Source organism: Pteropus medius, unplaced genomic scaffold (genome assembly GCF_902729225.1).
Source record: "Pteropus medius unplaced genomic scaffold, Ma_sr-lr_union100, whole genome shotgun sequence".
NCBI lineage: Eukaryota > Metazoa > Chordata > Mammalia > Chiroptera > Pteropodidae > Pteropus > Pteropus medius.
The window spans coordinates 968,225-994,989 of record NW_024344432.1 but is presented as its reverse complement, the minus strand read 5'-3'; the positions used below and the strand labels follow the sequence as shown (position 1 = coordinate 994,989).

The 26,765-nt window shown below is 39.3% G+C and overlaps 1 protein-coding gene across 1 annotated transcript in view; it reads left to right on the top strand.

The window, feature by feature from the left end:
• Window positions 1-26,765, top strand: part of POLA1 (DNA polymerase alpha 1, catalytic subunit) — a 280,205-nt gene that overhangs the window by 156,148 nt on the left and 97,292 nt on the right. Inside the window, exon 35 of the mRNA XM_039872470.1 lies at window positions 20,704-20,820. Within this exon, the coding sequence (XP_039728404.1) occupies window positions 20,704-20,820 (117 nt within the window). The remainder of the gene's footprint in view (window positions 1-20,703; window positions 20,821-26,765) is intronic.

Below are 26,765 nucleotides of genomic sequence, written 5' to 3'. Positions count from 1 at the left end.
ATATTTATTCTCGAAGAATTAGTAGTTAGAAGGATTAGGAAGGAAGACTGCCCAACCAAAGAATGAAAAGAATTCCGATTTGATGAACACAGGCAATGTGACCGAACTTTGGGATAACAAAAATAGAATGTGTTTTAGGTAGGTGAGGTTTCTTCTTACCAAGTTCTGTGCATATTGATAAGTTCAGTCTATTTTGCAAACAGTTACTAATACCATAATGCATTTTCCCGTATCTTTCATCTGAATTTTTTACAATTATTGATTGAGGATTCAATTGAGAAATGTGTTTAGAACCCTGCTTTCTGTGGTAATCACAGAAGTCAGTGGGAAGACAAGAAAATTGTATTGAAGGAAATTGTGTGCGTGTGTGTTTTGTGTTTCAGCATAGATTATCTCTGCCAAAATAATAGCTGTCATTTCGTTCTTGCTATATTAGTGGCCTGTAGCTTACCACTACTTTTGCCTTAGTTTTGCTTCTGACCACCGGCTATTACCCTCAGCGAGAAGACCTTCTTAATTGAATGTCCAAATATGAATGATTCTTGTTGTAATACCGTCGTCAGTTTGATCCATTTCAAATTAGAGAGCGCTAAGTTGTGAACTCTCACCTCCACGCGACAGCCCTTTAACATTCAGGGACTTTGAAACTTCACTTCTGTTTAGAATTTCATATCATGCCCAACATGGGGGGAAAAGATGGAAAATGTATACGCTGAGCCTATAGGACTTCCTGCAGTGCTTATTAATCCTTTATGGATCATTTGAAATGTTTCTAGTTTATTTAAGCTTTGCTGCTTGTATCAGATTGTTCCTACGAAAAAAGAAAAAGTGATCATGCTTTGAATTTTTAAAAATGATCTCACTTTCAAGCAAAAGCACTTTTATGCTCCATTAAAGTTGAATTTGCCAAACTCTTACATCGCATTAACACAAGCTTTACTGGATAGATAAACGTGTTGTTCAAAGACTGACTTGAACTTTACCAAACTGCATATTAAGATTTTTATCTTTATACTTCTTATTTCTTCATTCATTTAAAAACAGACTAGTAAAATAGACTAGATTTATGCAAATGTACTACTTTAATGACAAAATAATTTTTCCATTTGATTTAAAATATTAACATAGATTGTAAGGTAATTGTCTGAATATGAAGCTAAAATAAACAAAAATCTTTTGAACAGTTAATTGTACATTTTTAATACTTGTTTTATATAGTATCAATATCTCAATAAAACTGTTTTGATTTTGTTCCTTGGAATTTGTACAAGTGATTTAATATTTTGACAGTTTTAGATTTTACTTGTTTATCATGTATTCGGTATTTTCTTGAAAATTTTAGGTTAGGCAATAAAATGACTCATTTTTCCCCTTTTCAATTTAGTGAGTTTTTAAAAATATGCACAGTTTTCTATGAATTATGGTGTTAGACTCCTTGTTTTTATTTATTTCATGAAGTTTTTACTTGGAAATAATCCTCAAACGTGTATCCTTTTGACATAAAGTTACTTGGAAAATTCTAGTCTCATTTGCACCGTGCTTCCTGGCTCCCTAACATCATTATAAGGACTTGATCTTTCCTTCGCGGTCTCCTTGGCCTTGAAGTTTTAATTTAATGAGTTTGTTCTTCAGAAAGAATGTAAGCTAGTTTAGTACTTGAAAAGATTTTCTGTATTTTTTTAATATATGAAACCTTTAAAAAGTTTGAGGTTTTATTTTATCCAAAAAAATACATGCACACTCTTTTTAAAGCAGTAATTTACATTAACATTTATAGCGACCTTGAAAAAAAATATATTTTAATGGTAATGAAAATATAATTCAATATCAAGCTAAACCTTTTTCAGCTCTCATAGATCCCACTTTTTTTTATGCTGTTGAGTCACTGGGGTTCTTAATAAGAGGGAAAATGCATTTTCACGAAATTACTTTTTTAAGGCAAACAGCAGACTGTACACACAGAGAGGAAGGAGAACCTTTAATATGCCTTGTGGAGGAAAAAAATCCAAACTGTTATATGAAATATTTAGCAAGTTATTTTAATGCTACAACTTGCCATTTCTGGGAGATGGTACCTTGTATGAAGCTGTATTAACTTTGACTTCTAATGTACAAATCTGCACTGAATTCATTTTCACTAATTCACTTCATTCTTATCTCCTAGTGTTTCCATGACCTTTCAGAAATGTGTAGTTCATATTTTGTGTGCTACAAAAGCTTCCCCTTAGGTTGCATTGAATAACACAATGTTGAATTATGAACATAATGGCCATTCTCTGTGGCAGTTCCAGTTCAAGCTTAACTTTTAGTCAGCTAAATTCTTAAGCGCAGTGTTTTTAAGGTTGTCCACGTTAGGCAAAAGGTTAAGTAATGCCGAGTTTCTCTTCTTGGAAAACAGGGAGAGTTGCTTTGGTTGTTTTTTGAAGGTGGTCGTGTTCTCATATTTTCATTTCTCAGTATAGACGATGTTCCAGATTGTTTCGGAGCTTTTAGACAGGGCTTACATTCTTCTCAAATAGTTCATAGACTGCTCATTGTACAGTGGAACTAAAAATCACCTGAGGATTAAAAAATACGTGACATGTGGCATTACTTCCCAAAGTCATATATTTTGAGAAGCCTTGAGGGGAGGCAAGAGAGTAGTAATCAGTGATATTTTCGAATTCTCTGAAAACTCTTGTTTCCAGCAGAGAAGCCTGGTTCTTCATAAGAAAGTGGTAATGGACATTTTTTTTAACTTTAAAAATAATCTTTCTAAAAATGTAATTTCGCTTGATATTTATCTTTTCGTCAATCAACAAAACATATCTTTTGGGTGTCTCTTCAGTACTTAATTAACGCAATCATCGTTGAGTTGTCTGCTATGAAGGGACGTAGACAAATTCTTTTCTATTTTCTAAATCAAAGGATCACATCATAATCCCTAAGTAATCCATTACTAGGCAATGGCTGTACAGCATTCTGATGAAGTATTTTAAAGATCCCTTCAAGGAGAAAGTGCACCAGTACTGTGCTGTTTATTATCGGGAAAGAACACCTGAGTGTATATTCGTGAGAATTATACTCGTTTGGAAAGCCTTACAGTTTTAAGACACGGGTCCCACACGATGCTTCTCGTATCACTCCATGAAAGAGGGGAGGGTATGGGCTACTTGGCAGTAATCCAAGGAGGGCACACTAAGGGCTCCCAAAGGAGCGAAGGGCCCTGCCCCAGGGACATGGCTCCTGAAGCAGTGAGGTGAGGGGAGAGCTCTAACGTGCTTCCATTTTGCCATAAGGGTTCTTTCTCTGCCTCCTGCAAGGGAAGGGCTTTTGGACACTCACAGGTAACCTAGCCTGAGGGGAGCCTGGATGTTCAGCCATCCAAATTAATCTTGATATCATAGAATGTAATTCCATCAGTTTAAAATTAAAAAGAACACGTCTTTAGCTCCTGCAGTGGGTCAGACACTATGCTAGGCCGGAGGGGCTCAAAGCTGAATGATGGGATCGCAGCCCTTGGGGGCTGAGGGACTGGCCCATGGTGGTTTTTCTGTCTCCTTTTCTTCTACCTCTTCTCCTCTTTCTTCCGTCCTCAAAATATTCTTAATTTTTTGTATTAGCACCTTTCGACCTCTGACGCTTAAAGTCATGCTCACTCTCTTGTACTCCAGGTCTCCCATGCAAAAATATCCATTCCCCAAGAGAAGAGATGCAGTGGAAATTATGTTTTAAATACAGATGCAGCCTGTTGTTTGCTCTTAGTAAGTGTTCCATTTAGTTATTTGATTATTAGATTTAATTCACACAAATATGTGAAAAATACAATTCTCTTGGGAGATTTTCACTTTAAAAGTTACTTCAAATGCTATTTTGGTAATGATGTTCCCAATAGAGGCAGCTGGAACAGAAGCTGACCTAGACCAAGCCGAATCCTTTCTGCTTAGGGACATGAGTTTGCCAGACATGTGAATAGCTATATTCCCACGCCAGGTGCCTGGACCCAGAGGCGTCTGTGATCTTCAGTGTCCCGGTGGTATTGCAGATGTAGCAGTAGAGTGGAGACTCTCCCACTGGGACAGAAAATGCCTCAGGTGTTTGACCACCTTGATACAGGGGGCTCTTCTATGTTCAGTAGCTGTGTCAGGTTTGCGGCCAGTTAGTGTAGCGTCGCAGACCTCTCGTCTCTGCAGAATTCACAAAATCCATTCTGTTACAAGAGACTTGCTTTCCTTAGTGATAATTTTTAGTCCAGTGTGTAGATGTCAATCTCTCTGCTGGCTTCTAATATATGAGGCCTTCTAAGCATGTCCCCAGGGAAGGAGAGTTGATTAGGTAGAGACTTCTCTCTTCTTAGTGAATTAATGACCTACTCCAATCCCATTTTCTGCTTTCCTGGAGGAAAACTCAGTGACTGTACTTATGCAGCAAAGTCAAATTTTTTTAGTTTTATTATATAAAACATCGGATGAGGGACCAAAGAGAATCTTTTCCCATCAGCATCTCCTAAGCCCCAGAGTGGAATCAGAAGTAGGGCAGTGGACTAGTGAATGGACAGGCATGCCCGAGATCAACTCAGCATCCACGGGAGGCATGTCAGGCTTGCTGCAGATGGGCGAGGCATGAAAATAGATTCGGGAGGTTAGTTAGAAGATTCGGAGCAAGTCCAGGAGAGCTGGGGAGCTGAGTCTAAAGACCTTTTTTTGAACCCGTTTCATTTACACATGAAAACACCTGCTAAGGTAGATGGTATTTTCTTCAGGGACTCTTTCATTATACTTCTTCCAATTTAGAAATTATAGGCCCGTGGGAATATCTGTTCAAATCCTGCGTAATATAAGTAGTCAGGAGGGCATAAGTTGTTTGGGGCTCTGAGAGGGGTAGCATAATGGGCAAATGTCAGGATCAGCAGCTGAACATAACAGCCTTTTTTCTGGCCTTCTAGCACTCTTCCTCAGCCTGTCTTCTATATGTTTTACGACTCGATAGAGTGTGCCATTTAGCTTCATAGTTTTTACTTACTAAACCTTATTTGTACATGCCCACGTATAATAGCCACACCGTGGAGGACTTGCTAAAATATGGACTGCTAGGTGCCACCTCCAGAGTGTCTGATTCTAGATCTGTGCTGGGGCCTGAGAATTTACATCTCTAACATGGTCCCAGGTGATGCTGATGCTTCTGGTCCGGGACCACACTTTGGAAACTACTACTCTAGACATTCACCGAGGTGTACTACTCAGGCAGGAGCAGTTGAATGAAAACAGCACTGACGTGAACTCCTAACTTAATGATGGTAGGGTAATGAGATTTCATTAAGAGGAAGTGCTTTCAGTGATAGGAACATCACTGAAATATTTTCCTGACCTCGGTTATGGATAACTCATGTAGGCTTATGGGGAACCTCATGATCGTTTTTAAAAATTACGTCCTAGAGTTAGAAGAGGATTCTTGTGCCAGAACAGACCTTACAACCATCTGGCCTGCTACAACACCCTTCTTTTTGAAAGAAGAGACCGAGGCCCCCCAGAGGCGAGATCTCTTCAGCCTCATGTATGTTTTAGAGGCAGAGCCAAGACAAGCGATTCAGAAAGACCATGTTAGAGAAGGGCCCTTTCAGCAGGACTAATTCTCCCAATATAAAAGGAACCATTTATTGTATTTAGTCAACCATTTAATAGCCTTAAATTAATTTTAGCCCTAGAGTTGATTTTTGGCATTTTGAACCGAAGGTCTGTAATAACCTTAATGTAATTACATTTCGTCAGTTGCAGAGATCCTTTGGTGGCTTAGTTCTTAGGTCCACAGCCCTAGATTCTTGGGAAATCCGATGCTAGAGGCAGCCCATTGAAAATGTTGATAAATACCAAGTTTTGGAAGTATTAGCTATTGTAATTAGACAAGAAAAAGAAATACTGAAAATTGGAAGGGGAAGAGTGAAATTATTATTTACAGATCCCCGTAAAACTGGAAAACCGAATGAAGTCAACCAAAAAACTGTCACAGACAAAAAGAATTTAAATAAGGTGACTAGTTGCAAAATTAATATTAAAAAATCAGTAGCTTTGATCAACACCAACGACTACCAGTTAAAAAATAAAATGAAAGAACTAAATACAATTTGCAGTAATAAGTAAGAAGATTAAATTCCTAGAAATAAACTTAATGGATGTGCTGGGTATATATATGAAGAAAACTTTAAAATGAAGGACTTTTCAGTAAAGAAAACTTTACTGAAGGACTTAAAAGAAGAGTTGAATAAATGGAAAAGTATGTCCTATTTCTTGGCTAGGACTGTTCAACATTTTTGGATTATTCTCTGGGTTTATCTGTAAGTTTAAAGTTTCCTGAATTTTTAAAAAAATTCACAGGAAAATTTCCACAAAGATGACCTACCAGTTATTAAAATAATGAAACATTTGACGACAAATTTAAAACTAAAACTAAAAATTTCTGCAGGGTAAAATTACACATACACACACACATACACCATAAAGTTAAAAGAGAAATCGTGCACCGAGGAAAATATTTGCAACCCATGTAGCAAAAAGGGCTAATTTACTTCACATATAAAGTGTTCTTGCAAATCAAGGAGAAAAAGACCATAACCTAGTAGAAAAATGGATAAAGAACAAGGACAGGCAATTTATGAAGAAATGCAAATGGCTTATAAACAGGTAAAGATGTCCGAGCTCACTCTTAAGTTACAAAGTCCAAATCAATACCAATTTTCACCTATCAGAATGACAAAGGTCCTTAAGTTAGAAAATGGGTAGTGTCGGCAAAGGTGTGGGGAAGGGAGTACTCATATACCCCGTGGGTGGGTGTGAAAACTGGCATGCCTTCTTTGGACCACAATTTGGCGATGCTGTCAAATTTTTAAATGAACATGCTATATGGCTCAGCGATTCCAATTTGGGTATCTCCTTCCAGATGTACAGAACTTGCAGATGCTGTCAAAGGTACTGTCCAGGATATTCACTGCAGCATTACTAGTAATAGTAAGAGATGAAAAACAACCTAATTGTCGATCAGAAGAGAATCCGTTGAATTATTATAATCATGAAATAGAATTCTGTGCAGCCATTAAAAAGAATATTGCAGATCTCTATATCCTGATAGGATATAATTTTTCTCTACTGTTAAGGGAAAAAAGCAAGATTTAGAGCCATATATGATACATTTCCATTTGTATTTTTAAAAACAAAGGGAGACATAGTTATTCGTAATATTACAATAAATTTTACTTAACCCGTTATATCCAAAGTATTTCAATCTATAATAGATATTAAAAATATCAGTAAGATATTTTATATTCTTTGGACTGAATCTTTGAAATTGCTGTGTATTTCACAGTTACAACTCGTCTCAATTTGCACTAGCCACGTTCCAAGTGTTCAACAACCACACACAGGTACTGGCTTGTGCATTAAGCAGAGTAGGTGTAGAGTGTAAAGAGTACCGAACTAGAAGTTCAGAGACCCTGGTGACCCTACGGCTAATTGCTGTGACAGTACACAAGAAATATACTTTTCCCTGGGCTTCATTTTTCTCAGAATAGGAAAGATTAGATTAGAGCTCTAACGTCTCTTCAGACTTTAAAATTTAAGAGTTCAAATACATTATTTCATATTGTCAAAGTCCAAAATGTAGTTGTGTGTGCTTTCATAGACACTGTTTCCCCCAGCACTCACTCGTACAAGTCTGTGCTCCTAAGAGAAGCGTACTTCTTATTGTAGGGACTATGCTGTTATCGTTCTTTGCTTATTGGTTCGTTTAAAGGAAGAATGTTACTGAGCTGCATACGTATACGTGATGTAAACCATTTAGGAACTGGTCAGTTGTTTTAATAGAATTAAGTCAGGTTCGAAGATTTGCTGCTTCTAACCCTGCATGGAGAACTTGGAAAGAGTAAAAGAGAACCGCACCAACAATATCTAAAGAAAGAGTAAATATCGAATGAGAAAGAGTCGAGAGAGAGTTGGTTTAGAACAATTCTGTTGGTAAAGTTCGTTCTTCAGAAGATAGCAACCAGTAGTTTTCTCTGAACAAGACGGGAGGAGGAGAATATGGAGGTGGATCTCAACTGTGGCCGCACATCGGAATCACTTGGTTTGCTTTTTAAAATCTCAGTGCCCACTCTGTACATCAGACCAGTGGTACTCAAAACGTGGTCCCCAGACCAGTGGCAGTATCACCCGAGAACCTGTTAGCGATGCAGATTCTCGGGCCCTACCCTGAGACCCATTGATTCAGAAACTCCGCAGTGGTGCCCAGCAATCTGTGTTGGAACATTCCCCCAGTGATTCCAGCATGAAGCCAGAGTTGGGAATCCTAGAGCAGGAGGGATTGGGGCAGGGACAGCGAGTGCGTTTCATGTCGAGTGCCAGCTCTCATCCTATATGGGGCCATGGGCGTGGAGTTGGAAATGAAGTGCAGTCCGCCTGCTAGATATTTGCCATTCCTGATTCGGGGGTTTGGATAATTTATTGACGTTACAGAGGGTCGGATGTTGCAGTTCACAAATAGAAGTCAAGAAACATCCTATCCAGTTGGCTTTAAAAAAAAGGAGGCGGGGGGGCGAGAAAAGATAACAAAACAGTGGAACAGAAGCCACAAAAGGTTGAGGCAGGAGGGAACAAGTATACTTGGTGAAATGTTGTAAGTGAAGTCATTTCAGATAGATTACAAAATGTTTCATTTATATATAAGAGTTTCTTTAAAAAGTCCGAGTGTCATGGGGGTTCTATGCCCACTTTATGATTTATTCTCAAGTCTATTTGATCGAAAAGTACGGAAGGCTCATTCAGCCCGTTATCATTTGGCAGTAAAGCACACATCTCCTTTTCAACATTTGGACTTTTGATAAGAGTATACTTAATACAGGTATGGTAAATTCGGAATGAAGTAAGCCAGAAAAGAAAATATATTTTCCAAGTGTAAAGAGGTTGACACTGACTGAGAAGGAGTTAATGTGTCACATTTTGATTTCTACTCCTCCGGAGACATCACAGTCTCTCTAATTTCGGAGGCATGTTCTGAAGAATGTTGTATTGTGATTTCTCTAAGCTGACTCTTCGAGATCTGTCTGGGAGTTTTGAGCCCTGACAAAATAAGAACGGACCCATTATAGTATCAGGTTCATCTGATTTTTCAAAAGTTAGCGGAAATATGCAGATCACTGAAGAAACTCCTTTCGCTCTGCGTTGTTATCAAGCAATCGGACGGAAGCAGGCTGGGCTATGTTGACTGTGCATCTGGAGCTTCTTATTCTTCCAGATCTCGGCAGTATAACTTCTGCAAGCCCTTTCTGTCTGTGTTTTTTTTTTTTTCTCCCCTGAAACATTACATTTTACATGGGAAAGTCAATCTTGAGAATTTCCAAAAGCTAGGCAGCAGAACAGAATTTGTGCCTCTTAGAAAAAACTGCTCCTTTACTGTAAAATAGAACCTGCCTTTCATACCTGAGTAAAACAATTCTGACGTAACTTTTTTAATATCACAGTTATTATTGGAAAGAGCATAGTACTATTTTTGAGACCGCGGTTTTCTACTAAAAATACGATTTTGGTTTTTGTATTAATTTCTGAGTACTGAGTTTACATTTTTAGACTGTTCTGTGAATTGGGCTCTCTCTGAGTATAAAGTGGTTTTCAGCAGATTGGTGATATTGTTGAACATCTTCCTCAAATAGCAAACATATGCATTTCAACAGCTTTTTGGCCAGAACTACAGCTAATAATTTTTTACAGAAAAACTGTATTTTTCCCTTTTCTATTTTTATTTTTCAATTGCAGTTGACATTCAATATTGTATTAGTTTCAGGTGTACAGCATAGTGGTTACAGGTATTTTTTTTAAATTAACATTACTTTTCTCATCTTATGCTCTGGCATTTAAATTACGAAACTTCATCTCGGCGTGTAGACTTACCTTGTGTTGCCAAGAGGAAAGAAGTGGCTTTTCTGCAAAGCTAAATAGTTTTTACTTTATTGTCTGCTACGACACAGCTGCTGAGACCAGAAAAATGCCGCCTCATCATTGGGCCTGGGGTGTCCAGAGGGGGCAGGGGGAAAATGACTGTAGCTCCCCGTCTGCCCTGGCACTCTCCTTTCTCTCGTTTTCACTGCCGTGAAGAGCAGGAGAACAATATTCTGCAATTAAGGATTCCATTAAGTTGAAGAAAAGAGCAAATGGGGGACGTTTGTTCTCCAAGCTGAAAAAATTTGTCTGGGTTGGGGGAGGCAGTGGTAGTGCTATAGAGAGAGGTGGGTGGAGAGACGAAGTCAGGGCTGTTTGTTGAATATACTGTTAAGGACTGTTACCATCCTAATTAATCAAGTTAGAAATTACAGCTGTAGTCGGTTTCCCCCCAATTCTTGTTATCAATTTTCTTCTCTTTTGAGACAAAGCAAATATAAATTTTGTGTTCATTTGTCATTCGTTCTTTGACTTCAGCATCTCTGAAAATAACAATGTAGCACAAAAGCCCAGTATTTACCTAGTTGTAATGTGGGTTGCCATGGTGTTTTGCAAATTATTGCAATTATGTTCACCATGCGAGTCGCCCTTGGTAACTGGCGAAAAAACTGATAATCCTGTTTTGAACAAAAGGTCAAATTGCTGAATAGAAAGTCTTGATTAACTAAAAGATGTACAAAGTGGAATTATTTCCTACCATTCAGAAATAGTTCTTGATCGGGTTTGGGGGAGGGGGTGAGTAAGTACATCTGATTACTGAAGTACAAAGCATTGAAAGGATGTTGTCTTGAGCCTTTCATGTAGTCTTAATGGTGGCTTTTTTGTCAAATTTACCCATTTGCGGCATTGAAAGAGGCAGCTGCATTTAAGCTGGAGAGACGGTGCTTTTTCAAGAGTTCAGTGCATGGAAAGTTCTCAGCAGTATGTGCAGTTTACTAGTAGCCCCTGGTCTATTAAACTGATGTGCCGCATTTGAGCCCATTGCTCTCAGTACTTGTGAACCCCTCTGGCTGATGATCTAATAAAGTGCTCTTACTGGACAATCTCTGATCAGCTACTTAAAAAAGAGCTTGGGGGAGGGGGCGGAAGGGAGAAGCCTCACAGGCAGTCGGAGTTGGTGTAGGCCAGGAGAGAGTCGCGGGTGGCTAAACCGAAATGCTTGTCACCAAGATAATCTGTGTGAAGGTATTTGCCATGGGGTTTTGGTTTTTGTGTCCCAGATCCTCTAAGCTGTGATCACATTTTTTTTTTTTTTCTGGAAGGAAATCTTAATTTTATTCCAAGTTGAATAAGAAAAGACTAGAAATGTCTTTTCGAAATTCAAAAATTCACCTTCGTGGATTTGTTTTTTTAATTATAGGCATTCATAAAATACATGATCCTATGTTTGTGTAAAACCAAAGTCTCCCAGGTTACAGCCAAAGGTCAGATGGATTTCTTCTCTTCTGAATCTGGCAGAGCATCTGGGGGGAATGAATTTCAGAGGGAGGGGCATCTCTTCTTTTTTTAATGGCCACCTGAAAAATCAATTCTCAAAACTTTTGAGAGTGTGTGAAAGTGGCATGAAAGCAAAGCAAACCTTAACAAGTTTGTGAGTTTACATTCTGTATCACCTAGCAACCCCCTGGCTCAGCTAGATCTCTTGTCTACCCTTAGTTCTGTTTACAGACTATTCAAACAGCCCTTCGAAACCATGAAAGATATTCAGTTTCATTAGTACCATTCTCAAGGAGAAAATAATTAAACTTAAATGAACAAACATTGCCTGGTGATGGTTTGAACTCCATTCTGATTTTAAGATACCCTTTGAGGCAATTGCATATATAGTTCAGTTTTAACATTTGTTGTTCGGTACCCAAAGGCATAGCACATTAAACCATACCAATAAATTCTAGCCTGCAAACAAACGATAAAAATTACTTTTAGCTGGACTTGAGCAAAGAAAAGAGACTCTGCTCGCAGTGAGGTTCTAGCATGTCCTCCTGCTCGAATTTTTTAAAAATTTGATTCCTACCCTGGACATGAGCTGATCCATGTGTACACTGAATAAAAGCAAGGAAAGGGGCATGGGGAACAAAGCACCTTTCTTTAAAACCGATTTATTACCTACTTTCAGAGATCCAGCATCGTAAAGAAAAGTGTTCAAATCATATTCCATAGAAGGCTGTGTGGATTTCAGTGAGTGGCTTAATTTAATAAATTACTCTAATACATGTCACTTTCTACTTGAGAACTGCTTATGTGCTAAAATTGACCTATTTTTGAAATTTCTGACCTAGTATAAAATGTTTTAAAGAAAAAACTTTTTATATGCCTTTTTTTTTTTCTTAAATATGTTCGCTGAAAATTCATCTTGGTCACAACCAAATACATAATCTAGCTCAAGATATTTTTCCGAGGTATCAGTGCTTCAATTATATTGAAAGCTCTTGTCAAAACGGTCTCTTCCCTCATTAATAAGTTTTCTCATTATAAAAACAATATCCACTTGTTGTGGAAAATTTAGAAAATACAGAAACAGAAAAAACCACCTAGAGGTACCCAGCGATGGCATTTTAGAGTATTTCCTTCCAGTCTTTTTTCTCCTGGGTACATATCGATGAAACTAAACCTTGAGTTTACTTTTGAAGTTTATTTTTTAGCATGTCTGTGTAGCGAAGGTGATGTTTTTTCAAGAGTGAGAAGACTTAAAAGGCAGGAGCGGTGGTGGAAGTAATGAACAATTTTTCTTCGAGGCTTCGTCACTAAAATATTTATATAAGCACCAGAGTAGCCATTTTACCATCTCATTCCATTTGATTCTTTCTTCCTTTTCCTTGTTGAAACGACTATATGCCTTAACTGGCACATCTATTTATAACCATTCATGTTGGGAAGTCGGACATTCATCGCGGTTGGAATATTACATCCCCAAGTCACTTGTAGCTTCACATAGGAAAAAAAGACTTTTATAAAAAGATTTGTAATACAATAGAGATTAATGGAATGTGGAGAGGAAAATGCTTTCAGTTTCTCCTATAAAGTGAAAGCAGGGCAGCTCACAAATCTTGTATTCTTATTATTTGTATTTTGTTAGAGCTCTAACATCCACAGTACATGGCTGGGTTGCATGAGCTCTTTGTGCTTTGTTGACAGTTGACAGACAAAGCAAAATTATTCCTGAAGCAAGGTACTGTGTACTTAGTTGTGACCTATTATAGCCTAAGAATGTAGCTTGCTTTTGAGTTGGATGAATAGGGAGAGTATTTTATAGAATAGGCTTGAATATACTAAGAGATTTTTAGCTGCCCATACAGAAAGATACATGTTCGCCATTGAACTCCCCCTGCCCCAACGTAATTTTCCATACGAAGTCATTTTAAGTATATTTCCCCCAGTTGCTTACATGGAGACAATTTTAACTGTTCTAGTATTGTCCTACAGTGGTAAAATAAAATTGCTGGTAATTGTTGGCTTTCTCTTCTCACAGTATAGCAGAAGATGGCTTGCATGGGGCTCTTTAATGTCCCTCAGGTACATCTTCTGATACTCAACCTCTGATTGTAAATTAAAATAACAAGGCTATGGATTTGATGTGAGGCAGAGCAGAGCAACTTGCTAATTTATCACGTAATACACAATTGCCGAGGTTGGAGTTTGTCCACTTGTAGTGCTGTTCTATGTGTTTAAATGAGGACCACTGTTTGCATCTAACCTATCATAACAGTTTGGGAGTGCTCCATTATCCTTTCAGCAAACTGATGGCGGAGTCTGGTCCTTGCACAAATGATAAGATCAATAAGTTTCAAATAACTTGGATGAAATGACATGTGACTGTTCATTTAAAGAGATTTCTTACTTTGAAAATCAATTTTAATAATATTTAAAATTCTTACATTGACCGACAGGGCACTTTCCACATTTTTTTTTTTTTTATAATTTTGTTAAAAATATTTTCGTATTAACTTTGGTGAATAGTTTATGTATTTTTCCTGACTTGCTCTTTCATCTCCTACCCTGGCACCTCTCTGAGACTTAATAATCACTCTTTGACATGCCAGCATGCTGCAGTGTGGAAGATTTAACTTTAAAAGTAAAATTATGTTCTTGTTAAAACTCCCCTGGAGATCTTAGGAAAAATTTCTCCCAGTTTTGGGTGCAAATGTGGGTCAGAAAGCAATTTGTTTTTTGATATTTCTGGAAATCCGAAATCACAACATGTCATTCTTCAAAGGCAGCTGCGGGCCCATACTGTGCACTGTGCACTATCTATAAGAAGACCCATTTTATGCTGGGGATAATTCTGTGACAGAAAACTGTGACTTGCAAGGGAACCTCAGAACATTTGTAAATGGTTTGACGTGAAAAGGGCGTCTGGCGTTCTCAAAGTACATCTAGTTTGGGGAGAGGAGCCATTAGTTAAAGCCATTATAGAATAATAGTAATGATACGATGAACTCTGTAAGAGCACGTATGCTAGCAGACCAGGCCCTGCGACCCTGTCACCACACTCCTGGAGAGCCATTACAATTTAAACGCAATCATACGTCACTGCATTACTGCGTTGTGTTGTCTCTTGAAAATCTCCGTGAATCCCCAAATAAAGCAGAGACCACCTCCTCTTCCCTCACTGTCTATTCTGCCATCTGTAACTTCAAATCCAGTATAGTTTTTTTTTTTTTAAATCAGGAAAAACATGGATGTTTCATTTATATTAACTACATAGTTGTATTATTTTGTAATCAGATTTAGATGCGCCGCCACCTATTCTTACCTGTTATTCATCATCGTGATTCTCCATTTGGGAGTTAACACCAGGTAGAAACGGACCAGGCTCTTTCTGGGTTTGAGCAGTATATTTTTAATAGTGCATTCTCACCTGTAGCCCAGCACGGGTGTTCCCCAGTACTAGAGGTACACGTAGGATAATCATATTTTACATTTACTAAACTTCGTGTGGACTTTCTTATTTGATCCTTTTAATAGCTCTAACTGGATAGATGCTATTACTTCCACTTCCTGTTTTATAGACGAGGAGACTGAGGCTCAGAGAGAAGTCCGGTGACTTACAGAAAATTACCCATTAATAGGGAGAGAAGAAACCACACTCGAGTGTGTTTTTTCATAACCTCAATTCTGTTTTCTTTATTGAGTGTGGGACCTTTGTGCTAGAGACTGGGGAGGAGACTACCAGTTCCAAAGCAGGTTGACCCTGGGGTCCTGACCATCCGGTTAGGGAGGTAAAATAAGATGGTTCAGGGACGGTGCAAAGCAGTGTGTGCTCAGTGGCAGCTGGGATACAGGGAGAAGTCCCTGGGGGTGGGAAAATTTCACAGGAGAGGAATGGAAGTGATGCTCAAGAAGTGGGCGTTTTAGTCAGAGGTTCTACAGCATGAGCGAAGACGAGGAGGTGGCGATAGGCAAAATACGGTGAGCAGAGTGAGAAAATCAATCTGATGGGGCAAAGAGTTTGTGAAAGAAAACGATGAGAAAGGAAGAATGGGATGAGGCTGTAAAGACCGGAAAGTCAGACAAAAGCATGCGTTCCTAATCCTCTATGGAAGGCGTACAGTTGGGGGATGGGAGTAGAGAGGCCTCAGGAAGCTACACCTGGCCAGTCTTTGCATTGGATGTGGGGGAGAATGGAGTCAGGGAAACCAGGTCGGGGGCTGTTGCAGTAGATCGACTCCGAGGCCTGGGCTTTGGTGAGGTTGGCGATAAGGCCAGTGGACAGACTTGGTGACTGACTGGAAATGGAAGACGACGGACCCACCACATATTTGATTCAAGTGTATGACAAGTACTGTGAATTTTTGTTTCTCCTGCAAGTTTTAGACCCTTTTCTTATGATCTTCCATAAATTTGCTCCTGTGTGCTTTTATTTTATCGTTTGTATTCATTCATTTACAGGAGTCCCCCCTTATCCATGGGGGACATATTCCAAGACCCCAAGTGATACCCGAAATTGTAGATGGTACCAAACCCTATTATGCTATGTTTTTTCTTATACGTACATACCTGCGATAAAGTTTAATTTATCAGTTAGGCACCGTAAGAGATTAACAACAGTAACTAATAATAAAATGGAACAGTTATAACAATATATTGTAATAAAAGTTTTGTCAATGTGGCATTGTTAAGTAAAGTAAGGGTGACGCGAACAGAAGCACTGCAAAACTGCAGCAGTCACTGGATAACCGAGGTGGCTACTAAGCGACTGACTGGCGGGCGGAGAGCTTCTACGAGCCACAGATGCTGGACGGAGGGACGATTCACGTCCTGGGCAGGATGCAGCAGGACTGTGCAAGATTTCATCATGCTACTCAGAACAGCATGTAATTTAAAACTTGTGCATTGTTTATTTCAGGAACTTTCCATTTAACATTTTCAGACTGCGGTTGATCGCAGGTAACAAACTACAGAAAGCAAAACCGTGGATAAAGGGGGGCTACTGTGTTCAAAAGATATTTTTTTGAGTGCGTCCTATGCACCTCATTTCCAGGTCTGGATGATTTCTGTGCATGCAGCCTTCTAAAAATACAAGTGTACACAATTAATAACAGTTCGTGTTTAAGGGCAACTACCAGGAACACCTCAGTTACATACATGTGGAAATCGATCTCTTTTTAGCATGTGCAGACGGAAACCGTTTTAGTTGAGGCCTCAGAAATATAATTTACCAATCAGAACCAATCAGCATTTAACACAGCTTTGTACACAATGATCGCAAGGAATTATTGACGCTGAGACTAAAACAACAGGTGATAGATAGATCTTTGCATGTTTTTGAAAAGGTTTGTTTTGCTGTTGGATGGGCTGGCTTCACCTCTTTTGAACCCTCTGCTTATAAACATGGTTATGGTAGCCATCTGAAACCTTGATGACCTTATGTCTGTTGGTTATGGCAATTTGGCATTGAGGTGTAGCATTGCATAATAAAATGACATATTTGGATGGTAGACATTCTTAGAGTGGTTCTGGAGGTTTTTATTAAAACCCAAACCTTTTCATAGATCGGACCTCCAAAGAACTACACTTCATTACTTTTTTTCTTATATTGACTTGGCCACGTAACTTTGGGCCGGACATTATTTCCCAACATGGGAAATGAGAACTAGTTTTGTCCTTATGAATGATAATTCAAAGCGAATGGGTACAATGCTAGCGTTTTCATTTGCTTTGTTTTTATCACCCATGAGAAATAAAATTCAGTGCGAGATCTTGCAGTATAAGATTTACCCCATCGTGGAATATTTTCCAAGACCTGGCATATTTATTTTTAACAGTACAAATGTTCTTTGAAAGGTAGATTTAGCACAGTCAGTTATTTGTTGGGGAACAAAGGGTTAACCAAAATGTACTAACAAAATCGGATGGAAGCAAAGCATATATTGAATATGATTAGGGTCCGTTTCCCCCATAGAAGAGTTTTGTTTAAAATACACCGTAACCAGAAGCTTAATTATCAAAATAAAACAAGAGGCATAAAGAGTTACAGGCTTCTAATATCTTTTTCAGCCCCAGTTCCCTTCACACAGTTATCAGCATGTTTAATTTCCATGCATAATAACACTAGTTATTGTTGTCATTTGTAAAGGGAGATTAACAGATAGTAAGTACAAACAAACCCAAATAAGTACTGAATAGAGAGGTGACAAAGAAGAAAAGACCTCTTTAATGTTAATTATAACTGGTAGGAAGTCTAGACAAATTATATTATCTGTTTTCTATATGATTTGAAAGGACATTTAGTTAGTAACTCTGTCAGAGATAGAGTTAGATATTTGCTTTAGAAACAGGTGAGGTGACAATTTAGCATCTCCCTGGTTGGCAGCTCACCTAGTGTGAGTCATGAAGTTGTAGAAAATTGATGAAATCAAGTTTCGAAAACATCTGAAAAGAACTTCAGTTTATTGAGCATCATATTTTAAAAATAAAAAAATATATAGTTTTAACTTTCAGGTTGTATTTTAGTGCTTAATAACGTATTGTCTCAAAACACGATAGTTGTTACCTGTCTGCTTGCTTTTTAAAATTATGTTTAGAAATGAATAATTATAACCGTGGTTGGCAGTGTTAACTGATACATATTCCAAAGCGTGTAAAGCCTCAGATAGCATATATAATGTAACAGGCCCAAACGAATATGTCATCTCGTCCTGTACTTTTCACACGTGGGTTGCTTGAATTCTACTGTTGCCTTTATTAATATGCCTAAATGGTTGCTTCCAGAAATAACTAGTCTCACCTTTAATATTTATAGGCTGCATTTACAATTGAATGCCCTCTGCTGCTGTCTGCTCCACTGTCCCCTTCAGTATCCCCTATGCCTAGAACAGGCTAAAGCAAAGTATCTTGTTTCTTTACTTCCGAGGGGCCATCGATCGTGAGCTGCACTCTTAACAGCTTTTTTGAAGGAAACATAAATACGTCATTAAATGTACATGTCGATTGTAAATGCATCTGAGTTTCAGAAATGTTAAAATGTGAATAAAAATGTGTCCTTAAATCAAGAAAATGGTAATAGGCCCTAGCAATTGGAACAAACAGTTGCCGGTGACTCAGCACCACCGATTCTTTATTCTAGTTCGTGGTCTTTTGCTGTGGTAGTGGTTCTTTGTCTGAGAGAGGTAGGATCCACGTGACTCCATCCCTTCTCTGTGTCGTTGGGCACTTATAGTTGGCACCATACAACTTGGTTCTCAAAGCCAAACCATACTGCCTCGCTTTTAGTCTCTGTGTGTGGACCTTGTTTTCCCATTTAGATTGTAATTTCCTGAAACTCTGTGCTTGGAGGGGGGGGGCCTTTACCTAGTCCCCACAATGTTTAATATAATTCTGGGCATATATTAAAGATTTCATAAGGACTCCTTGAGAACCCTGTCCCTGAAAAGTTCAAATTAAATAGTGAAATAGTTCAGCCTATTGACCGAAGGTGGAAGTGAAGCTTACCGTGACTGCACTGACTAGACGCATTTTATATTCTTTGAAAGAGAGCATATTTTCTTCTAGTCAGAAATTCTACAGTGTACTTTCTCTGGGTGCGAAAGTCATAAGTGGGTCTGGAAGAACTGAGTTTGGGTGCTTTCCCTTGAATTTGGTTGTAGCTGCTTCCAAGAAGAGCCTATTCTGAGGAATGAGGTCACTCCGCACAGCAGTGAGTGGGGACATCCCGCAGTTTTGGACTAACGCCACGTGGCCACGTTAAGGTGGCAGACGAAGGTCCCCAATGTAACTAAGCAACGATTGTACATATACTGCTCTTTAGGGAGAAAAAAGACCAACAGGTTGCTCAGTCTAGAAACGGAACGGAAACATGTCCTTCATCCCTTCTTAATCATTTCTTACCTAGCGCTCTCTGGCCTGCATTCTTTTGCCCATTGTTGTTCTGTCTGCCTGAGTTATCTCCCCTGCCTTCTCTACCTACCAAACCTCTCGACTTACTCTTCAAGACCAGTCCAGAAGTTCCGCCTCTCCAAATGCCCGTAGACACAAAGACAGTCTAGTCCCTGCTTGTGGCTCCCTGAGTGGGAACTCCAGGAAACAGGGGAACTTGCCTCGTTCACCTTTCTACCCCAGTGCTTCCCCCTAGTTTGCTTTAGGCTTATTATGCCTAATACACGTAGCACTAACGCGCTCAGAGCCTGGCACCTTCATACGAACACCTGAGCTTTGCTCAACCCCGTTCATGAAGTCTTATCTTCCTTGTTTAACAGATTTGTTTTATAACAAACATAACACTGATTTGAGATAACAGGCATATTGTTATCACGCCTCTATGAGAAAATTCACACAAGAGCAGCAAGGGAGAGTAGCGGAAGGAGCAGAGTGCAAAGAGGCTTCTAAAGCAGCGGTCCCCAACCTTTTTGGCACCAGGGACCGGTGCTCCTATGAGAATCTAACATCTGATGATCTGAGGTGGAGCTGAGGCGGTGATGCCAGTGCTGGGGAGCGGCTGCAAACACACACGAAGCTTCACTTGCTCACCCACGGCTCACCTCCTGCTGTCAGGCCCTGTTCCTAACAGGCCATGGACCGGGAGTTGGGGATCCCCGTTCTAAAGGCCAGAAGAATGGACAGTGGCTATTTGAAACCACTGGAAAAGGGTGGTCAGCTGACATTGTCCTTCAGAACATGGCAGCCAGTTTTATGCCTCCATAGAAAATGTGTAAAAGAATGTTTTAATTTTACATGACAAAGTTGCTTACATTTATATGTGTTTGTCTTATGCCGAGTATAGTTCTAAGCACTCTAAACATATTACCTCCCTACCACAGCCCTGCAAAGCAAGTACTATTATGCGCATTTCGTAGAGAAAGAAACCGATCACAGCAATTAACCAATAGCTGCTCAGCTGTTGAGAAATTCATTCATTTCTACGTGGCGTACTCTTTACTTTGGTGACAGCCTGTACTAAAACCTCTCGGTTTAGACTGTGCGTGTAATCATATGAGTTCTTATTGAGGGTTTTGTTTTGTTTTGTTTTGTTTTGTTTTGTTTTTGGTATGCAGGATGGGGTGGTATTTTGAGAAAACAGAGTAATATCTCATGTAATCTTTCATTATTTTTTTTTTAACTTGATGAGTTGCCTAACTTTTAAGTTTCGGCATAGGTCAAATTAACATATCAGGAAATAAAGGTATGTAGCTATTTCAGAATCTCTAAAGAAGGTGCGGATGAATTGAGTCTATCTCGATAACGAAAGGGGTCTTTATTTGTATTGAGGGTGGCGAGAGGACTGAAGTGTTCTCTTTCTCATCTCCAGGGCTGGTTGATTTGTGAGGAGCCAACATGTAGAAATCGAACTCGGCACCTCCCACTTCAGTTCTCCCGAAATGGACCTCTTTGCCAAGTCTGCATGAAAGCTACACTTCGACCAGAGGTAACGGTCACATAACGCTAAAGAGCTGTGTAGAAGGGGCCGAGGGTCTTCGCTTGCCCGTTCCTTAGCTTTGCAAAGTAGATACTTGGTATTTGCTCTGTGGTGACACCTTACTACCCACCCCCACCCCCCATTTAAAAAAGATATCCAAACTTCAAAAAGATATGCTTTACTTTTTTCACGTCATGAACAATACTATATTTATATCTAAAAAAGAAAACTGACAAGTTCTCATATGGGTTACTCAGATTTCTTTGGCTACCACTTCATAATTACAGAAAAGAGATACCATTCCCTTGTAAAAATTGCTGTTATCTTTGGACCAGATAAGAACCCCTTTTGTAAAGGCCAGAAAGCCTCCCAAACCAATACTCTAAAGGTTTATTTTTTTATATAGGAGTTCATTATTTCTAAGTAGCAGCATAGATCAGTAGTTCTCGAGCTTTTTCTCTACCGTAATACATACACCTGAGGGATACAGCAGACTGTCATTAGTGCCTCCCAGCTGGGGAGCACACAGTCTGGAAACATCTCCCTGATAATTTAGTTGCCTTCCCTCTGTTGCCTCCTTTGAGCATCATCAGCCCAAGCACCATTTCGCAAACTGCGGGGAGAGGACTGCTTGAAGGTCTTCCGTCCAAAGAGGGTTTCGTGATCGAGTGCATCGAGCAAACTCAGGCTAGCCAAAGTCAAACAGGCTTACTGCAGATTGTCTCAGAACCCGCACAATGATAACGTGCAGTCCGCCTCACCAAACGGGACTGTAGTGTGCCTCACTTTTCCAAATCGATCTGGCCCGAGGATCTGTAAGGATTTTGGTGAGAAGAGAGAATAGGAAACCCAGTAATTATTTACTTATTTTTTTTTTTTAAACACAGAGGCAGTGTTCTATAGGTTTTGACTTCAGATCTTTCCACAGAAAAGGCTTGATACACAGGCTAGTTTTAGGAAAATATTTAAGATAACATATCATCACAGAATTTAGCAAGAAGTCAGAAACTGCAAACAGCTACCACCGCCATTGTCGTGTCTTCTCTTTTTCTTTCGCATAGCCGTTTGTATGTTTTACATGGTTTCAGTCACAGTGCTTATTTTTTGTCAAGCATCTATCTAAGTTGCTACTTAATTTTCAGTAGCAAAAGTTTTAAATGCAAATTTAACCATCCTCTCATTGGGCATTTTAGGCTTTCACTATCTCTTTACCGGAAAACCGTGATGAATATTTTCTCGCTTAAATTCTTTTTTGTTACTTGAAATACTTCTTTAGAATAAAGTCTTACCGACAGTACACATCAAAGTGCATAAATACAATATGGTCATGATTCATACCAAATTGCTTTCTTAATGGGTTATCCCCACTTACACTGTAACCGGTAGTTGACGAGTGGACCGGTTTTATCACCACCTCTGCGGCATTCGGACATTATTATTCATTACGTTTAACTAATTTGATACATGTAAATGTCCCTTGTAGATCTGATTTTGTAGATCATTGATAATTAACAGAGTAGAATGTAGATTTTTTTTAAAAATACAGAGCTCAAAGCGAGAATTAGCTGTCATAGCAAATTTTTTTTTACGTCAGTCTAATCGCAGGACTTGCATCAGCAGGTGCAGAAAGAGAACAAAAGTATATCTGTTTAGTGTGACTCATCAATCCAGTTGTAGGCTCCAGGGGAATTACCTTGCTTCAAGAATCCATGCTGCCTTTGAGCCTTTAACATCTACCTCATCAAGTGAAGTTCAATGAAAATTGAATTACTTCTTAGAAAGTCAGCCAGTTTTATGATTGCCTTCTTGGTGAGAGAAAGGAAAAGGAAAACGTATAGCTAGTAGATCCGTAACCTTCCAGTAAACACTGACGATGTTACTGGTAGTGGCTTAATGCATCAGGTTATCTTTGATCATTTATTATCCTTTTTTAAGTGAACGAACCAACACAGGCATTTTGAAATAATTTTTTTTCCCCCCTTCATATCCTTGTCCTCAAAATGGTGGCATTGTGGGCAGGCATTTAATCAAGGTTATCAGCTACTCTTTCGAGAGAGAAGCTTTCATAGCTTAGTTCCTCAGGTCATGTTGCTGCTCAGAACATGACCCTCTGGAATAACCGGAGGTTCACAGCATCCTGGTTGCTGATACTGCCTTTATTAGCTGCTCCTCACAGGGACCTTGACAGTGGGGCTGAGCCCATTCTTCTGCAGTCCACTTGGGGTTGCTGGTGATGAGTGGGGAATTTCTTAATTATATTTATGAGGTTCCTAGGCTTTCCTAGTAGGAGGAAAAAGCTGCATCTTTCCAGAGATACAGCAAGTCCTCACTTAACATCGCCAGTAGGCTCTGCAGCTTTAAGCAAAGCATGTAACGAAACCAGTTTTACCGTAGGTTAATAAAAAGAAGAATTAGGGTCCTACGGAAACTCATCGATGTTGTAACAAAACAACATTATTCAGGGACCCGCTGTGATTCCAAAGAAGTTCCAGAATCAGTGGTGTGTGGACAGGGCCATTATAATCACCATAGGGTTTTTTCCAAGGTGTTAATTTTGCAGAGTTCTGCTTAGATGATTCATAAGTTCTGGGATGCTGTGTCTCAATCATATAGTGCTCATGTAAGCATTATTTATTGAACACCCGTATCTTAGGCACTTTGCTAGTTGCTAGGAACATATCAATGAACGGGACATCTTCTTATTTATAAAGCTAGTTCAACATTTCTTAGCTTATATAAAATTGGTATCTTTGGGCAAAAATAGGCATTTGTAAATATCCGTTTGGGCAAAAACACCACGCTTTTCTAATGCTTGACTAGCGGGGACTTAAAGTACATTGTTCAAATCTGGTAGTACAGCACTTGCCTCTTACTGTGCCAGTCTCATCCTCTCACAGATAAATCTACTCAATTAGTCCTGAGTTGCAGTTGGCTTGACTACTTTCCAGAATTGACTTGGAGTACGAAAGCTGGCTCTTCTTCTGGCTCATGGTGCCAGAGTTATGAGAAGAAAGATGGGTTTTAGATGTCTCTCTTCTCAGATATTTTTTTTTTTTCATTTTTTTTTATCATAGTTTTTTTTTTTTTTTAAGTTTGTAAATTTAATAGTATACAAATTGCCGATTATTAATAATATGTTCTCTGCTGGATAGGAAGTGCAAATAAACAGGAGCAAAAACTTCGAGGTATGCGTAACTTCTTAAGTGAATAGAGCCCTTTTCTACACTGCTGATGAAGACAGGACTTACCCAAGTTAGAGACTAATATTTTAATATCTTCTTATTTCAAGGACATGGTTTTGACCTCTCGCAGTGACCAAATCTTTGTGGCTGTGATCTGAACACACAAGGGCTTCTGTGTTACGTAATTCACCAAAAATAAAGTGTTCTGTTTTGTTTTCATTACGGAACCAAGATTTTTAACCGAGTTCAACTTTTTCTCACTAACATTTCCATTCTTGACGTAGAGATGAGAAAACATCTAAGTGTGACTCCCTGGGCTGTGGCAGAAACTGTTTGCAAAATTGGACCCCCCCACGGGGATCCGTGTTACAGCCCTTTATTCACTTGTATATTCAACGAAGTGTCTTGAAGGCCTCTTAGGAGGAAAGCAGTAGAGTGACTTCTGGTACTATTTGGAATACCTCTGGTGTTTCTCACATTATCCTCAGTTGTAAAATTGTTGAAATCTTTTATAACGGAACACGTGTACCATACTGGACTGTGGCCTTTAGGGGAGAAGTTAAATAATGAACTTAAAATCGTTATGTGTTACAGTTTCAAAGTGGCTATGGCTGAATGAATTGTTGATTTGATTAGTAGGGTAAGGACAGTGAGAATTTTGTGAAGCTATCTGGGAGAGTGTCTTGTTTCTGCATAAGATGAAAACATGAAAATAATCGTGTTCTCTTAAGGTAGCCATCATGAGTTGTGCAGGAGGAGAACTTCAGAACTATGATGGAAAGTCTTAAACATCTAGTGATCGGTTACTCTCCAGTAGTCTGTGGGTCTCTACCACGAAGGGTGTTTGGGATCTCTGTCGTGATTTCAGTGTGCTTGTTCTTTGATGCAGAGATTGCTAAATTCTACATACAGCTTCTCTTACCACAAAGCAGTTGCTAGCCTTCTTTTTCAAAAATGTTCATGCTTTTTTTTTTAGAGATGAAAGTCATATAATATAAAAATAACCATTTTCAGGTGAATAGTGCGGTGGCATTTTGTACATTTACAATGTTGTACGACCACCACCACTATCTAGTTTCAAAACATTTTCATCACTCCAAAAGGAATCCCCATGCCCCTTAAACAATCACTCCCCGTCCTTCCTCTTCTAGTCCCTGGAAACCATTCATCTACATCTGTCTCTGTGGATTTGCGCGTTCTGGATAATTCATATAAATGGAGAATCAGACAATATGTGAGCTTTTGTGTCTGGCTCCTTTCACCCAGCATAGTGTTTCTGAGGTTCATCCAGGTCGTAGCACATGTCAACACTTCATTCCTTTTTATGGCCAAATAATAGTCCATTGAATAGATATACCACCCTGTGTTTATCTGTTCATTCATTGATGGCCATTTGGGTTGCTTCTTTTAATATACTTTTAAAGTTTATCTCATTTTTCATTCGCTAGATAGGTCTTACATTTGACTTACATTTGTGTCCTGTGGCTTGCTCATTGGTCCTAATTCAGCTGAATGGACTGCTCCGATCCTCTCTTCCTGCCTTCACTTAGCACTTCTTCAGCACCTACTCTCTGCCTGTTTTATGAGAGCCTTTTGGTTCTTTGAAGGTAGCTGTCTTCCTGAGCTTTCCCCTGCTAGTCTCAATATTCTGAGGTCTTCAACCATTTCTCTAGTGCTCTATTTTCAGAATAATGACCCCAGCCTAGCGTCTGTGACCTGATAGTGAGAAGCCCAGAGCTGCAGGCAGCACTTCAGGTGGTCTCACTAGCACTAATACGGAGCAGAATAAACTTGCCCCTGCCAGCTTTTCTAGGTAGTAAATTTCTGTGAAGTCTATTTTGGGTTATATTACCTTCCTTGGCATCCATATTCACAGTGTTGGTTCATTTTGAGCCTTCTGCATACTAAAACACATAATGATTTTTTTGCACATGCAACAACCTCTGGGCCATGCTTTTTCAGGTTTTTTGAGACCCAAGTGGTTTATTTAGACCTAAGTGTCACAAACCAGGTGGCTTAAAACAACAGAAATTTATTGTTGCACAGTTCTCGAGGCTAGCTAGAAGTCTCAAATTCAGGTATTGGCAGGACGTTCTCCCTCTGAAATCTGTCGGGGAGAATCCTTCCTTGCCTCTTTTTCTAGTGTCTGGTAATCTTTGGCATTCCTTGCCCTGTAGGTGCATCACTGTGGTCTCTGTGTCTGTCGTCACATGGCCATCTTCTCCGTGTGTCTCCATATCTTTTCTTCTTAGGATACCAGTCATATTGGATCAAGGGCCCACCCTTATCCCACATGATCTCATGTTAACCTGATTTTATCGGCCAAGTTTCTGTTTACAAATAAGGCCACATCCACAGGTACCGGGAGTTAGGACTTCGACATACCTTCTTAGGGATGCAATTCAACCCATAACCGGTAGGAATGGTATTGAGCTGAAGGAAATGGATACCAAAAGTAGCAGCAGCTTAAACAGAATAGACGTCTAATTCACTATCCAAGAAACGTTAATTTTGTATCGTATGACAAATCCAGTTGCGGGCTGTCCAGAATTGTTGCAGTGGCTCTGCAGCGTCATCAGGGGCACAGGCTTCTCCTGACCCTTCTCCATCATCGGCGGTGCCAGGCTTCCACCCTCAAGGTCACAGTGTGGTGCAAGGTGGCTGCATATACTCCTTCAAGCCATCAGAGGCTATATAATACAGAGAAAAAGCTGAAGAGTTGAAGGGATGCGCCTCCCAGCCGAGTCAGTTCTTTGACCAGCCTTCCTAGAA